We start from the raw sequence: 16,452 nt of genomic DNA, 5'->3' as shown, positions 1-16,452 counted from the left end.
TTGCTGCAAGATAGACGCTTGAACCGGGGTGCGCCGATCGATAAGACCTACAAGGTCGAACATGTCTGAGTTTAAGAGTGCTTGAGTAGTGAGAAGATAGAGAGTGTGTGAGTAGCCAGGAGAGTAAAATGGAGAAGAACGAGCAAAGGAAACTATATGCTAGTCGGGGAGCGTGAAGAAGACTTTGATGTGATCTAGAGAGCATGGAAAGAAAAGGACACTGCGTATGCGTCAACGACTGAAAAAAACACGAAACGCAGACACATCTACAATCCATCACTCCCGCTTCAACCACGCCAAATTCACAGCGCTCAAACAACCTTCCTCCCCCTTCTCCAACCACCCCAGCAGATTCTCCATACCCAACCTCTCAAACCCAACATGGCTCTCCACACTCGCGCCCGCCGTATGACTCAAAACCATAACATTATTCCTCTGCACCAACCTCTCATTCACATGGGGCTCATTAGCATGAACATCCAGCCCCGCCGCCGAAACCGTACCATCATCCAATGCCTTATTAAGCGCCTCCTCATCCACCAACTTGCCCCTCGCAATATTCACAAGCCTCGCCCCCTTCTTAAACTGTCCAAACTCCTTCGTCGAAAGTAGCGTATCCCCTGAGAATGGCGTAGCAAGTAATACGCAATCCGACGTCGACAGCAACTCCTCCAGGCTCGCACACCACCTCGCCCCAATCTCTTTCTCCCTCTCTTCCATCCTCACAACATCGTAATAAGCAATCTTCATGTCAAAAGCACGACTCGCTTTCTCCGCGACACGCATACCGATGCGGCCCAGCCCCACAATACCGAGCGTGCTGCCATTGGGATTGTGCGTCACGGCCGCGATGTTCTGGTTCGCGTTGCGGAATTGGTCTGGGTCGCATGACCGCGCTGCAAGGAAGGACCAGGTGATTGCGCGGTAGCAGGACAGGATTAGTACGATGGCGGCGTCGGCGACGGATTCGGTGCATGCGGATGCGCTGTTGCAGTATATGGTTCCTGCGTGTGAGGCGAGGTATTGCGTGTTTACCCAGTCGAAACCTGCGCCGGCTGAGGCGTAGATTTTGCAGGAGGAGGGGAGGAGGTCGCTTGGGGGAGGGTTAGTGCGTGGGGTTGCGAGGGATGAGGGTGGTAAGGACGTACATGAGTTCTTCATCCCAATTCCCCATTTCGCCGCCTGTATTCCAGAAGGGTCGGTACATGCCTACGAAGTCGCCCCATTTCTTCTCTTTGAGCGCTTGTTTGAAGTCTTCTCTACCCATTGAGTACGTTCTTATGATGTTGAATTTGTTGCTTAGCTCGGCGTATAGTTCATGGTTCCACCGGATATCGTCGCCGAGATGGAGTATGGTTGGCTTTGACGCAGACAGAGCGTTTGATGTTAAAGGCGAGGTTTCGTGTGGCGTTGCAGGCGCAGGCAGCCCAGAGTCTTGGGGTGTTGGCGTTGCGGATGACATGATGTGTTGTTGTATGCGTAAATGCTTAAATGCGATGAATATGCGAGTGGAAAACAGTGTGAAAGCTAACGTATATCGACGACCGAAATAGAGAGTAAGTCGAAGCAACCGCCGATTTCGCAGGTCCTCAAGGCTCTTTCTCGTCTCAAAATCCGCGCCCAAGACCCTAAACGTGATGTAAACCCGAGAACCAGACACTCGGGTACACTTGCTTAATATCGCAGCCTTCTAGATCTCCTTCTTTCCGACTGCTTACTCGCAGGTCTCCTAGTATCCACTGCAAACCAGATGAAGAAGCGACAGGCAGAGTTCTCAAAGGTGCTGTGACGTATTCGACAACGGAAAACTTCATAAACAAAATGATGTTGTATTACAACGAGCACGTATAGCGCACGTAACGTGGCGTGCATGAAAGAGGACGTGGGGCAACAAGCCGCTGGCAAGCGGTGAAGATAAGGTTATCGATACCAAGAGCTGCACTACGCAATCAGAGCCTCCACGTGGTATATATATGCGCCTTATCCCTGTCGCATTCTTACGTGTTTACCGACCAGCATCACCGGTGTGTATGAGCTGACATCAGGGTGTTGTACTAGTTAGCTTCATTCCACCAGGTTATCTGAGAATCAAGGAAATGTAGCTGGTTGGTGGAATGGTTGAAAATGCATTTTGAGTGTATTGTGTACAACGTATAATCGCAATGCAGATGTAATTCCAAAAACCCTTGCGTTCGCTTTATACAACTATAGGTAGGTTGGCGTCTTGAGATTGATTATATGACAGGATACAATCAAGTAATCCTCACCAACCAACCTAAGCTGCATACAGCGAACACAAGGTGCTTAGGAATTACACCTCTAGCACAAGGTATAACAAACCGCCTGTTCGTTCGCTCGCTCATGTAAGACGGAGTAGAGCTCTTTCCCCACCAAACGCCGATATCTTCCCCCGATCATAGCTTCGTGAAAACATTACTGTTTGGAATACCCCCTCAGAACCAGTTTACTAAAGCCGTACTAGCCGGATTCGACGGGTTGCCCCCGTGACCATACTGAGTAACCATGTCGTCCCAAAGAGTCCAGTCCATGTCGCCATTGTCCATCATAACGGCGTCGTCAACCTGCTGCTGCTGCCCGTTGCCGCCCATGAGCATGCCATTCAAAGCAGTGTTGCCGGTGTTGTCAACGCTGAAATCCATGTTGGTGGATGGAAGCATGCCGTCGCCAAACGTGGGGTAGCCATTCGCCTTTGTTGGTGGATGCGCGCCATGTGTGCCGTATGAATGTATTGAAGTGGTGGTGTTCGAGCGAGGAGGCTGCGAAGTCGTTGACGGGTCAGCAAAGTTTGGAAAGTCTACGGTTGTCCCGTCATAGACTCCACCAGCACCCATGACATCGTTGATCACATTGTCAAGGCCGAATTCAAACAAGTCACCGAATTCCTTCCCAGGACTGCTATTGCTGTGACCTCGTGTGCCGTTTGCTGGTCCATTCGGTAATTGTCGTTGCCCACTCATGCCGTCTCCATTCTGCAGCGGGCTGTTCCGCGATTTGGCTTGCGTGGGGCTGTTCGGCCAACTTCCAAGTTCAGTGCTAGGCATGTCTCCCAACTTCGGTGCAGCAGGTCGCAGCATGCTGTCCAGGATGTCGGCGTCTTGTTGTGATGTGGTCACTCCTGACTGGTTCATCTGACTCTGCGCAGATGGCATCTGGAACGAGAATGGGCTGTTACCAAACTGCCCGCTTCGAATAGCCAAGCTAGCCCGCTCAAGAGCCAACTCTCGCTCTCGCGCAGCCCTTGCTTTCGTGAGCAATTTTCTGAGCGGTTTCCACAGAGTTCCTTGCTGGCCTTTGCGGAGTGGCGACGCGTCGTTGAGCGGGAACCACCAACGGCCCGCCGTGGCTTCTAGGGCCCTCCATGCGCGCTCTACGGCTTCGCCTTTGGTACGGACGCATAGCTCAGAAAGCAGAAAGGCGATGGCGTGCCATTGCACATACGTGCGGAAGAGCCAGCCCCATTTCATAGTTCGCGCCTCGGTCTCGAGCAGCATGGAGTACTCCACATTCTCAAGCGAGGTAATGAAAAGCTTATCCTTGGTTTCCTGGGGCAACGTCGCACCCCCATCTTTCCGCTGATATGGATGATATACTATCAACCACATCTTGCTCATGATGAGCCTGGAAATCGTCGCCGTAACCCAACAAATCGGAATAGTCATATCGCAGTTCTTGAGGTATTTGTTTTCCATGGCCTGGTGGCACTCTGTTATCCACTTCTCCTTCTGCTCGATCGTCATGCCAGCGAAGTACTCGGTGCACCTAGCGGGTCCCGGAGGTATGTATGCGATGCGGCGCATGATGTGAGCGATTTCGAAGCGGAGGAGGCAGAAGGTCATGTCTGTGAAGCCCTGTCGCTCTTCGGGGAACTCGGTCATGTCGGGGTGTATATCTATGTCGTTCACATTGAGGGGCTGCGAGGTATTAGCATATATGTGTGGGACTTGAGCCAAAAAGACTTACCATCTTGGTGTCAAACTGAGCTTCCACAATTGTGGGATCGCAGCCATGGTCTTCAGAGGATCGCGCATCGAGAATGCAAATCTGCCACCAAAGCCGCCTTCGCATCTCGATTTCGAATGGTGGCAGTCCGAAGTGGCTGCCATCGCGGTGTATTCCAAGCGTCTGCGCGATGCGTACAACCAGACCAGTCAGCGTCCAGATCTTGCGCGCGTCGTCGTTGCGCCGCATCAAGACAAGGAAGATGACAAACGACTGCAGTATAATAACCTCGTCGCAGTAGAGGAAGTTTGCCCTCGCCAGGGCCTGTTCCAGTCCGAATCGATATCGATTCAGCAGTGTAGCTCTGTCTTCTCCCCATCTTTCCAGACAGGTTTCCGTGGTGGAGCTTGTTACGGCGCCGTAGTATACGGCAAACAGGAGCGTTTCCAGCCCTTTGCTTACTTTATCGGGATGTGCGAAGGCGTCGAAGACGGTAGGCTCGAAGGTGGGAATGTGCAAGACCTTGACTAAGGACTCGACGTTCTCCTTGTAGACTTCCCAGAACTGGCGCGCTTGTGGCTCGGGAGGATGCAGCGCGTGCATATCGACGTTGGAGGAATTGTAGCCGAAGATGAAGCCCTGGTGCGAGGACATGTTGGACGAGTCGGGCGAGTGTGCGTCATCGTCGTCGTCCTCCTCCTCTATGAGGATCGCCTTTAGATCTTCGACCTGGGATGCATCAGCGTAGTTACTGTTTAGTCAGCTCTTCGTACATACCTCGTTGTTCAGGGAAGCCCAGAAGGAGTTGTTGATGTAGCGACTCCGGCCATTCTCAACCACCAGGCGTCCGAAGCGGCTCTCGAGACCCTCGACGCTGTTGTCTGTCGCGACCTTTGCGCCATGCTGCTTGGCAGGCCACTTTACGCCGCTGTTCCCGTTGGGGCATCCCTCTTCGCTCGTGCTGCTGTGTCGCTCCTTCTCACGGTCGGCGGCTTCCTGCTCGTGGCCCTCCACCTGGGCATTCAGGCTGGTGACGACGCCCTCCAAGCGCCTCAGCCTCTCCAGCAACTCGGCATCTGGTGGTTTCCTGCTCTTGCGCGGCGCACGTCCAGGTCCTGGGAAGATGCAGTCGATTTTGGCGCGTAGACAGTTGGAACACGGGTCCTTTTTGTCGCATTTGACTTTGCGCCTGCGGCAGGTTACGCACGACCGGGGGTTTGGCGTCGGCCCAGCACCACCACCGGGTGAGGGGCCGCTGATGCTGCCGCTTGGCCTGTGTGTGCCATTGGGCAGACTCTGGCTCTGCTGCGTATTGTCCGACATTGTACGAGAGGTGGATGACACTGGGAATAGTCTCTTCTCTCACCCAGACGTCTTCTCACTCTTGACACTCGCACCTCCGTGTGGCTTGACTCTTGCGGCGAGACCCTGGTCGATTGTCGGTGCTGACCCAACTTCACTCTCCGACCACTGTGTACGAACCCAGTACGAAGCGGAACATTCCCGGTGGGGCATGCAGTCTCTGGCGAATCAGACTATGGCGCATCAACGCCCGAGCAGATCAGGCTGGTCAACCATGAAAGATTGGGAAAGAGACGGAAAGTCGATTGGTTGACTTGCAAACCTGCGGAGGAAGGAGCGCACATTGTGCCTTACGCCCGACTAAAACCGACGCAACGTCATCCACGGCTGGGACTGAGCATCTGATAACCAACAGCAGTCCTGTCAGGCGGCCCGTTGCAGTCAGATTACTACAAACCCCATATGCCTAAAGTGCTCTCTGAGTCATTCCAGTCAGGCCACCCGTGTGCACCACATCGTTCGCGACTTAGTCCAAGTTGGAACTCAATCGACACATCACGGTAGAACTATGTCGGGGCCCACGGAGACCTGCCAATGCATCAAGCAGAAAAGTCGAAACAACACGTCACAAGGTGATTTGGAACAGGACCAGGGTTCACGACGTGCTACCAATGTAAGTCTGTCCGCGTCCCGTGGACTGCGAGGAATCGGTCAAAAATTCGGAGCTACCAATCATCTCCGCAAGTCCGCCTTAATCCGACTTGCATGCGTCCAAGAACTTTTCCGAGAACAGACATGGCATATCCGTATAGAGTGTTGCCTAGCGAGAAATATCCAAGTGCTCGTGATGGGTATCACGAAAAGCGTATCCTCCCTTTGACTCCAACATTTTCCTAAACGCCTTGTAGATAGGCCGTGATCAAAACGTTGCATCACATCTCACCAAAGCAAGGGTATCCAAACCTACCTCCGCTCACCACGACCTCCGACATTCTTTTCCTTCTTGCGCCTACTGTTCTCGACGGAGAGACGCGCCTTTTCCTCTGCCTCTTCCTCCATCTCCCGATCGATCGCTTCTCTGACACGCATGAGCTCTTCCAAGGGTATGCCTTTAGTATCCACCACCACACTAGGTGCGCCCTCCAAGTATCTCAAATTTTCTAGCGCTTGCTCGACTAGCTTGTGCAGTTTGGCCTGCGAGTTCAGGTTGTCGTGTCGCTTTGTGTTGTGCAGATCTGGGTAGAGAACACCATCGCCGTTCTCAGCTCCTTTGAAGGCTTGGAGGTAGGGAACATGGGCGGGGAGCTCGTTGTGGAGTGTCGCGCCTACACAAACGGAAGTTTCGTGGCACCATGTTCGTGCGACATTGCGAGGTGTATAGCCACCACCGCCGATGATAAGTAGAGGGCGACCGTAGGCTTTTACCGTCTCGACACAGTAGCCATGCGCTTTGATGTTAAGATTGAAGCGACCGAGGCGGTCGCCACCAAGAGAGTCGGCCCCCGATTGGAGAACAATAGCTTGCGGATTATACTTGTCGATCACGGCGCCTGTGACTGTCTTGAACAGCCATTTGTACTGGTCATCGTCGATGCCGTCGTCGATGGGAATGTTCAAACTGTGAGCTTTGCCGGGATTCCTGGGATCTACAGGACCCGTCTCGTCGATGTTTCCGGTACCTGGAAAGAATGGGTAGCCGTGTTTGTCTATGCCGTATTTATGGTACGAGAGTGTGAAGACACGATCTGTAGACTCAAACGCTTGCTCGACACCGTCGCCGTGGTGAACGTCAATATCAATGTACAGGACTCGTTGGTTCCGCGAGAGTAGCGTTTGTATCGCTATGACAATGTCGTTGACGTAGCAAAATCCAGAAGCAAGATTCTTTTTCGCATGATGTAAACCTCCGGACCAGTTGATGGCGATATTAGATTGATTGTTGATCAGGTTGTATGCGGCGCTCATCGTAGCTCCAGTGTAGAGCGATACGTAGTTCCAGAGTCCATCGAACACCGGGCAATCGTTTGACTCACCACCGAAGCCATATGTAATGTATTGTGGGTCTTCAGGCTGTGCGTTTTGAGGTGTGATCATGCTGAGATAGTCTAGATATTCGCGGTCATGGAATATAGCAAGATCATCCTTGCTCGCTGGCTTCGGTTCGAATAAGTCCATAGTATACTCTAGACCATACGCAAGAACGAGTTGTTTCGTCAGCGTCAAACGCCATGGCTTCATTGGATGTGAGCTGCCAAAGTGATGGTACTCGACGTGTGGGTTGTAGTGGAAGGACACGTTCCAGCCCTTCGGTCTTTCAAGGCCATGTTCCTCGGCTTCTCGAGCAATTACTTCTCTTTTCTCGGCATCAGTGAGCACCTTGAAATCCTGGTAGTTGGCGACCCAAGGATCTTCGGGAGAGAGGTACTCCTGCACGATGTTGCTGGGACCGCTGGGCGGCGCATAGTCGGTGACCCGCATATCGCGAAAGGTGTGTGAAGAGTCGTGAAATCCCTCCAGAAAGTCCTCGCTAATGGAGCGTGTCTTTGGCGCACCCTCGTAGATCCAGCGATTTACCTCGTCTTTGGTGCTAACGAAAGTATTGATAAAGGAGTGGGGTCTCAGTTCCTCTTCCCGGCTGTTGTTCCAGCGTGCTAAAGTATCAGGGTCAGGTGCGGGGGGCGGAGCTCGATTGTCCTCTGCCGCAAGGTACTGCGCTTGTTAGTATATCTGCGAGAACACTGGAGCTTGGACGGGTCTCGCAACTGGCGAACACGATGTTCCGTAGCGAAGGTGTGCAGGGGGTCTCTGGAAACGACACTGCACGCGTACCTTTGGTTTTTGTGGAGGCCGTTTCTGGGCAGATGGCGAGGGCTCCTTCTTAAGGCTGTAGTTTACTCTAGCTGCGCGACGTGTGTACGGATTTGGCTTCTGCCACTGTGGTCCGTTGAGAAGTGTAGCGAGCTTCGGGTCCACACTCGTACCAGTGAACTCGTGGCTATATGGCAGGTGGCCCTGGTCTTCAGTCAAGTCGTCCCCTCGGCTGGAGTTGTCAGCGTCGTCGGAACCAGGCTCGTTCGTGGTAGATGAGACGGGCTCGTATTCGGTGCCGTCGTCTGATTGGGTGTGATAGCGCTGCATCTTGCCGAACACGTAATCTAGCCTCTTTGTCAGCGGCTGTTCCTGCATGCCCGACGCGTTACAACACGACTCCGATAGTCTGTCGCAACAGCTAAACTCACGATATAATCCGGTCGAGACGCGAGAAGAGGTTAAGAACTGGGATTTGAGTGCGACCAAAGTAGGAGTCTGCGGAAAGGTTTTTGCGCTTCGTCATTTCCTTCATTGCGACACGGCTCCTTCACTTGTAAAGCCATCAGCGCTCATCGACTACCATCAAACTCGCAGGTGCAACGGAGAATACAGCGCTTGATCTTTCTGTCCGCCGTTCCGAGCTTGCTGTCAACGGCGTCCTGGCTGCGCGCGACATAACTCGTCACGAACATCGCCACACGCGTCGACACACCTAGCCATCCGACCTACCTGAAATCTCAACATGGCTATCGCAGAGGATGCGGCAACAGTACTCGAACAGTTCATACATGATGGTAACTTAGATCAGAACATTGTGCGCGGCTTCGCAACTAACAAGCCGCAGTTGCCAATCTTCCAGCAGAGATTACGCATCTCTACGAAGAAGTGCAGGCCAAAGACAACCAAATCCAAGAATTGAAGTCTGGCATACAGCAACGCGATGGCAGCATACAAAAATTCATCAAACTCAACGGCAGCCTAGTCGAGAACCCAAAAGAGGCTGGATATTCGAAAACCATTATGGCAAACTATGAGAAGGCACAGATCCTGCAAGAGGAAAAGATAGGACTTGTCGACAAGGCTGCCGCGTTGGTATGTCATTCGTAACGAGTTTTGTTACATCTACTTACAATGCCAGCTCGACCGTCACGTAAAGCGACTCGATATCAAATTGCGAGACCTGCAAAACGATGGTTCAATACCTACTGACCCGGAGATGCCGTCACTCTTGAGGAACTCTCCAGGTAACTTGGTGCCACCAGCGTCGCAGTCGAATACTGGGTCCAACACACCGCTGCTCCCCGTGTCTGGCAATGGCGGTGGTGCTCCAAACCTTGCCCAGGCCGCTGCCATCGCACGACTTACTAATGCGACAAACGTAGGTTTAAACTCGAGGATGAATCCATCGCTGCAGAGCATGCAAACACAGGCGCTGTTGAACCAGCAACGACTCACAAACCAGCAGAGTGCCATACAGGCGAACGCGCGACAGGAGCGTGAACTCTCGGCAGGAAGCGACAGCAAGCGTCGCCGACCGACAGGAAGCATTGGCCCTCTCCCTGCAGCATCTTCAAACCTGGGCCGGCAAGGGTCTATAGGGCCCGGGACCCCGAAACCGTCCACGCCTGGATCGCGCGCAGGCAGCGTAGGACCCCGGCCGCAGAAGAATGCACTCACAGTGAAAAAGGCGAAACCACAGCAACCGCTGCGCAAGGCGGCCCTTACTGCCAAGTCTGGGGTCAACAAGAAACGCCGCAAGGGTGGGTCACGAGCATCGCCATCGACAACGGCAGACGATGAGAGCGTGGCAAGTGAAGCGGGCACCGAAGACGAAGATATGTCAGGCATGGGGGGCGGCGATGCGGAGGAAGATGAGTCGGATGACACCAAGTACTGCACATGCCAGCGCGTTAGCTTCGGCGATATGGTGGCCTGCGATAACGACAATTGTCGGTATCAGTGGTTCCACTGGGAGTGTGTGGGCATCAAGGAAGAGCCATTGGGGGATTGGCTCTGTCCAGAATGCCGGAACCAGGCGCCTTCGAAGATCAAGAGAGCTCGTTAGGGACGGTTCGGAGTAGATCGAGGGTCGCCAGTCGACACGTGACTGAAGCTGCGCACGTGTTGTGGCTTGGCAAGGGTGCACTTGCTTCCTGGTGCGCGGGAGAGGCGTCGACTGGGAACAGCCACCAGCGAGACGCGTGGCATCATATGTTCTATTTCTACATCGTAGTCTGTATATCATAGACTGTTCTATACCCCATCAATTTGCGTATTCGCTGTACGAAATTAGTTCAGTCTCCACAGTGTTGGCCCATGATCGCCGGGCCAGACCCGACGGCCGGGATGGCCATGGCAATCTCTTCGTAAAACGCGGACCTCTATCACGACGTTCATGGTACCGCTGCCTGCCATAGGACTGGCAGGACAGGACTCCCAGGGCAGGCTGAATGCGACATTCACTATTACCAGGTCCCGCTATAAACACCACGGGGAGCGTCGACGGCTTCAGTGTTGAGCGCCCTTGCCATGCCGCCCGCCTGGCTGCTAGCTAGCGCCTAAATGCCCCAGCCAAGGCCGCGCGAAAGGGGCAGCATCACCGACATTGGACAACAGCAGCGGGCAGCCTCATAAGTGTCAATGGCCCCGGCTGCTGGGTTCCTGCATACTCGTAGTAATAATCTGGTTCTGATTGTCGCTCTCTTCGCACCGCACCTCGGCCTCTTTGACTAGACCGCTGGCGTGCATTCCACTCCCTTGGCTGGCTGACGTGCTGCGCTGCTTTGTTTGCATTCGCTCCTTCACCGCATCGCATTTCGGAACATTGCCGAACGCCCGTCGACTCCTACCACGCCTAGAGTTTCACCAGCAGCCCTCGCCGCCCGCCACGCTCTCTGCTTTTGCAAACCTTCGCTCCCATCTGAAGCCCACTAACACGCCCCGATACGGATACGATCCCTGTGACAGCGGCAACCCGCGGGGTGAAACGCGACGCAACCACGATGAATGCCATGAACACCCGCAATGGCGCCCTATCGCCCCTCTCCACCGACAGCCAAGAGTGGTCGCCCATCAACGGCTACCGGAACATTGGCGGCGACAATCCGTACTCGCCGACCATTCCTCCCAACACATACGGGCCCAGCAACCCCGATGGCGGCATGCTCAATGGTATGCGCCCTGGCACCGGCAATGGCAACCCCTCGCCGCCCAGCTCAGTAGGCCGATCGAGCGACGGTACAGGCCTGTACGCCTCCAGCATCAGTGAAAACACGCGGCCCATGATAGACCCTAGGAAAATGCAAGCGCTAGAGGAGACCATGTCGGAACATTTTAGAGTGCTCAAGGCCTACTTGGGGCCGTATCTCAATGACGAGAAGGGCAACCCGCGCCCGAGCAGAGCCAAGGACAAGCTGACCCGCCTGTCTGCTGTGCAGTTCCAGGAGCTCAGCACCGACGTATATGATGAGTCGATACGCAGAGAGCAGGACCGCAAGCGGGGAGGCCCAGGAGCGCCTGGCAACGACACGCCCAAATACCTCCTACCCAAGAACAACTTCCACCCGAAACGGAATCAGGCGAGACAAAAGCTCTCTACGCTGCCTCTCGAGCGCTTCCGTCAACTCGCGACCGACGTCTTCTACGAACTCGAGCGCAGATTCCCGCGCTTCACCAGCGGCGACATTCCTCCACGATCCTCGAGCCCCAACGGCAGCATCGCGAGTCGCATAAGTAACAGAGGGCCTCCGAGTAGAGGCGGCACACCGAACAGCATGGGCGGACGACCTCCGCCAGGGCCAGGCTATCGGGGACCCCCAATGGGCGGACCCATGGGCGGACCCCAAGGAGGGCCCCCAGGTCCACCAGGCGGGCTGCGGCCCGGTTCAAATGGGTCGGGTGGCTCGTTCGGGCGGCCACTGCCGAAGACGTTCCAGTCAAACACGATCGTGCCGAACAAAGGCACTCTGGTCGAAGATGACGATGACAGCGGAGCAGATGACGACGATGCGTTCAATCTGGAAGGTGCTGCTGCCAGGCGGCAAACGAACAAGAGCGCGAAGAGCATGAGTATGGCGCAGGAAAAGATGACCGCAGATCTGCAAAACCAACTGGCTGAGTTGCAGGAGAAGATTGGCTCTTTGGAAACCACCATACGGAACAAGGACGACGAACTCCAGCGACTTCAAGATACCGATAAGACACGCGACGGTGCTTCGGCTTCCGAGCGTGCGGAGTGGGATCAACTTCGGCATTCGCTTGAACAAAAGGTTCAACAGGCCGAGAATCTCAACTCTTCACTTCGTTCCGAGATAGATAGATTGCGCAACGAAAACGAAGACGTCGAGAGCAGCCTCCGTGCACAGATCGAAGATCTCCAGTCTCGAGCACCTCAACAAGCGCATGACAACGGAGATGGTGAATGGCGACAACGATGTGAGGAGCTTGAACGAGAGTTGGGTGAACAACAGCAGGTCGCCGAAGAAGTACGAAGAGACGCAGCCATGTTCTTGCAGGAGATGAAGGAACTTTCTGCCCGCAGCGATGCCGCGGCCGAAAAGGAAGAGCAAATGGCGAATCAAGTGTCATCACTCGAGGCGGAGCTGAAAGACTGGAAATCGAGATATGCCAAGGCAAAGACACAACTGCGAAACCTCAAGGCATCTTCTATGGGCTTACAACAGCTCATGTCCCTGAACCAAACCAACATCACCCGCGATGCTGCCTTTACGACGCCCGACGGATTGGTCAAGGATGTTCACATCACCAAGTTCCAGCTGAGCATTGACGAGTTGCTGCAGACTGCGAGAAGAGCAAACTCAGAGCAGACTCTCGAGAGTATGCGCCATGTCGTCAAGTGTGTACGAGCCATTACGGGCGACATTGACAGCACTTCTCTGTCACAAGTCCAGTCTCCCACCAGCAGTGTGAGCGGCGACCTCTTCGCAAGCCCTGAGAAGCAGCAAGCAAAGCTCAAGTCTCGTGTCAGCGCTACGGCCAACAACCTCATCACTGCTACCAAGAACCACACGGCATCTGGCGGTCTGTCACCAGTCAGTCTTTTGGACGCTGCAGCTAGTCATTTGTCAACAGCTGTTGTCGAGCTGGTCAAACATGTCAAAGTACGACCGACACCAGAAGACGAGCTTGAGGCAGACGATGAGGATGCTGATAGGCCGATGCCACTAAAGCCGGCTGGGCACAACAACTACAGTGCGTACTCGCCGAGCAACACCAACGACAATACCAACAGCAGCGGTGCGACCTCGGCATATGGTCACCAGCGCAGTCGTAGCAGCAAAGGCGGCAGCAGTGACACTACCAGGTACAGCACCTACAGCTCTCCCTACAGTGGATACGACGGGCAAAGCGGAGCCATGAACGGTGCTAATGGCGCAGGCGATAGCGGTATGCTCGATTTCAAGGTATATTCCAACCAATACCAGTAGTCAACCTCTACTAACGTTGGCAGAACTACCTTGAAGATCAGACGGCACTCCTTGTCCAGAGCATACAGCCGCTTGTCAATCTCATCCGCTCGAACCCTGATTCTACGCCAAGTGACGAGCAACAAATTTACGAGTACATCCAGGACATCTCGCAAGCAGTCGACGACACTGGTAACAAGACCTACGATGCTGTAAATCAGCTTTCCAACCCTGCATTGAAAAAGCACGCGCTTCCCGTAGTAGAGGTGCTCGATGAATGCAGGCAGAGTATGCTTGCTGTCGACATCAACGGTGGAGGTCGCGACAGGATTCCGCCGCTTGCATTCAAGACCGCTAGAGCTCTCAAGGTAAGCGCTACAACAGCAACCGTAATATTCGACATACTAATGGTAATACAGGAGCTCGTACTTCGCGTAGACCGCATCGAGTCTGGCGAACTTACTGTCGACGAGACGCTCAAGACAGAGCTATAGTGTGAAACACCGACACACACTCATTCAACGTATAATGCCATCACACTATATACCTTCAACGCAACTTATTTATTGGACTCGATCTTGCCATTCCCGGTCTTTTTGGATCTGGCACGGCGTTTACGGTGCTTCTCTTTTACAATGCCTTATGACATTCGCCGATCTCTGCTTTCTTGGCTAAAGTCGTTGGCAATGCTGGATACCCAGTCTTCGACTCAAGGGCAGGACACCAGAGCATGTAAAGATTTGGACTCTTTACAGGAAATATTATTATTGTTTATTGCGGCGGTGACGGATACACGGGCTTCTGCCGGGCTCTAATGTGGGCATGACTTTCGGGCATGCGCTTCAGCCACCTTGGATAATCGGACTATTTTGGCTGAGTTATGAGGTACTATGATCATGGATGGACTGTTGTATAGTAATGTAGCCGGGCTAGGAAGAACCTTTAGGTAACAGTATAATCATAACACAGTCAAGAATGCTGAACACCCTGTCATATTGATAGTGCCTGCAAGAACGTGCAATCAGACCTGTGGCTTGCACCTTCCCCCACTTCACTGCCACATTGGACCCCGATTTCGCCTCGGCAGTAATTGCCAACTTTTCTGCATCACACCTCCACAGCCTTTCGGTCCGTCCCCATACGCGCCTGCTTAAGGTGAAGCAGTCCGGCTATGTAGTACTAACCAAGAAAATGATTGTACGCGATGACGTCATCATACAGCTGTTACGCGCGTGCGCCTTGGAGCAGAGATCACATGCACACAGCCACACGCTGATAGTGCAGTCAACGATCTAGATTTGCTACAGTAGCTAGCACTTTCACTCCATCTGAGAACGTATCCGACCTTTTTCATCGGTTCTGAGGTATCTCCAAACGATACTCGCACTCGCAGCTGAAGTTCGGGATCGGACCATAGGGCGAAAGCAGTAAACATGGCGCAACAACTGCAGCCAGCATGGCCTGCGCAAAGACCGCAATACCACGACACTATCCTCACCATCACGAGCAGCAGCTGTGCAGATCCGTACGTACTCTGGGACAAAGGCACGTACTACATGACCTTCACCTGTGGCGGCCACATCGAGATCTGGTCCGCGGACTCACTCTTCGACTTTGAGAAGAAGTGCAAGAAGAACGTAATCTGGCGTCCTCCGCCAGACCAGCCCTACTCCGCCGACTTATGGGCACCTGAACTGCATTCCATCCACGGCCGCTGGTATGTCTACTTCGCGGCCGACGACCCCAAGCATGGCAACAAGTCGCATCGCATGTTTGTCCTAGCAGGACCACCCTCAGAAGAAGACCCTCTGGAGCCAAGTAAATGGAACTTCTTCGGCCGACTAGGCGGTCTCCCCGAAGAGCAATGGGCAATCGACGGTACAGTCGTCACACTGGGCGGTTCCATGCTCTTCGTCTACTCAGGCTGGCCCCTCGGTACCCACGCCGACGAGTCGCGACAAGAAATCTTCATCATCGAGATGGTCTCGCCGACAGAATGTACAGGCCACCCTATCCGCATCAGCACGCCAGACCTGCAATTCGAGTTCTCAGGCACCAGCGGCATAAACGAGGGTCCGCAGTTCCTCTGCTCACCGGACGGCCGCTGGATGGGTCTTGTGTACAGTTGCGCGGGAAGCTGGACACACGAGTACAAGATGAACATCCTATACTACACCGGCGGTCACCCGCTTGACCCACACTCCTGGGCTAAATCTAACAAACCCCTTCTCAAAGCCGCTCGCGATGACTCTCCGCCTTATGGTCCAGGTCACGGAAACTTCGTCCTAGTCAACGGGCCCGGTGGCCCAGAGGTCTGGGGCTGCTTCCACGCCACAGATGCGAAGACTGGATGGGAAGGTCGTAAAGCCCGTATTATGCGCGTGGGATGGGGTCAAGGAGGTCCGTTCATGGGCTCGGGTGAGTGTGGAAGATGTTGCGGCGAGGTTGAACATTTTATCCAAGGTTGCCCTGGTGGTACTTGTGGTGGTCAGGGCCATTGTGGTGGGGAGGGCGGTGCGGGTGGGGGATTCATGCAGCCGGGACATCAGGGCGGGAATTCGACGGATGATATTAAGAGGGAGGTCAAGAATTTGATCAAGGGTGGGAAGGGGCTTGTTAGTAAGTTTCTTAAGTAGGGGTATGGGACGAGGATGAGTGGAGATGGCATGGTGTGATGGTGTTGAGGCGTATGGGGATCTGCGATCCTCCTCGTGTTCATGGACTTGGGGTGTAGTAGTATTATCCGGATTGAAAAGTGGTTTTCACTATCTAGAGTGAAGAAACGATGCTTGTGTGAAACCTGAAGAAGCTGGTGTTCCCGTGCCAGAAAATGACATACATACCATCAGTACCTAGATGATCACTTTTCACTTGCGCTCAATCAAGGTTTGATTATCTATTTGCAGCCATGCATCCAATTGATGTCAATTGCGGGACGACTTCGACTCCGCTT

General features: G+C 53.9%; 5 protein-coding genes across 5 annotated transcripts; 2 read left to right on the top strand and 3 right to left on the bottom strand.

Moving 5' to 3' along the window:
• Positions 1–276: 276 nt before the first annotated feature.
• J4E87_004258 (uncharacterized protein) lies at positions 277–1,462 on the bottom strand (the record flags this gene model as incomplete). Its single annotated transcript, XM_049375880.1, has 2 exons — positions 277–1,093; positions 1,149–1,462. The coding sequence occupies 2 exons, from the start codon at positions 1,460–1,462 to the stop codon at positions 277–279; spliced, it is 1,131 nt and encodes a 376-aa protein (XP_049234089.1).
• A 991-nt stretch (positions 1,463–2,453) lies between these two features.
• Positions 2,454–5,283, bottom strand: J4E87_004257 (uncharacterized protein; the record flags this gene model as incomplete). Its single annotated transcript, XM_049375879.1, has 3 exons — positions 2,454–3,932; positions 3,982–4,689; positions 4,738–5,283. 3 exons carry the CDS (start codon positions 5,281–5,283, stop codon positions 2,454–2,456), a joined length of 2,733 nt encoding a protein of 910 aa, XP_049234088.1.
• A 942-nt stretch (positions 5,284–6,225) lies between these two features.
• On the bottom strand, positions 6,226–8,596 carry J4E87_004256 (uncharacterized protein; the record flags this gene model as incomplete). The annotated part of the gene is made up of 3 exons (XM_049375878.1): positions 6,226–7,971; positions 8,092–8,422; positions 8,502–8,596. 3 exons carry the CDS (start codon positions 8,594–8,596, stop codon positions 6,226–6,228), a joined length of 2,172 nt encoding a protein of 723 aa, XP_049234087.1.
• A 2,488-nt stretch (positions 8,597–11,084) lies between these two features.
• J4E87_004255 (uncharacterized protein) lies at positions 11,085–13,993 on the top strand (the record flags this gene model as incomplete). The annotated part of the gene is made up of 3 exons (XM_049375877.1): positions 11,085–13,496; positions 13,544–13,867; positions 13,919–13,993. The coding sequence occupies 3 exons, from the start codon at positions 11,085–11,087 to the stop codon at positions 13,991–13,993; spliced, it is 2,811 nt and encodes a 936-aa protein (XP_049234086.1).
• Positions 13,994–14,932: 939 nt separating this feature from the next.
• On the top strand, positions 14,933–16,135 carry J4E87_004254 (uncharacterized protein; the record flags this gene model as incomplete). The annotated part of the gene is made up of 1 exon (XM_049375876.1): positions 14,933–16,135. One exon carries the CDS (start codon positions 14,933–14,935, stop codon positions 16,133–16,135), a length of 1,203 nt encoding a protein of 400 aa, XP_049234085.1.
• Positions 16,136–16,452: the final 317 nt, after the last annotated feature.

This window comes from Alternaria ethzedia (genome assembly GCF_023757985.1).
Source record: "Alternaria ethzedia strain BMP 0044 chromosome Unknown scaffold_8, whole genome shotgun sequence".
NCBI classification, from domain to species: domain Eukaryota; kingdom Fungi; phylum Ascomycota; class Dothideomycetes; order Pleosporales; family Pleosporaceae; genus Alternaria; species Alternaria ethzedia.
Note: the sequence above shows the minus strand (reverse complement) of the source record. Positions and strands in the feature narration are given on the sequence as shown.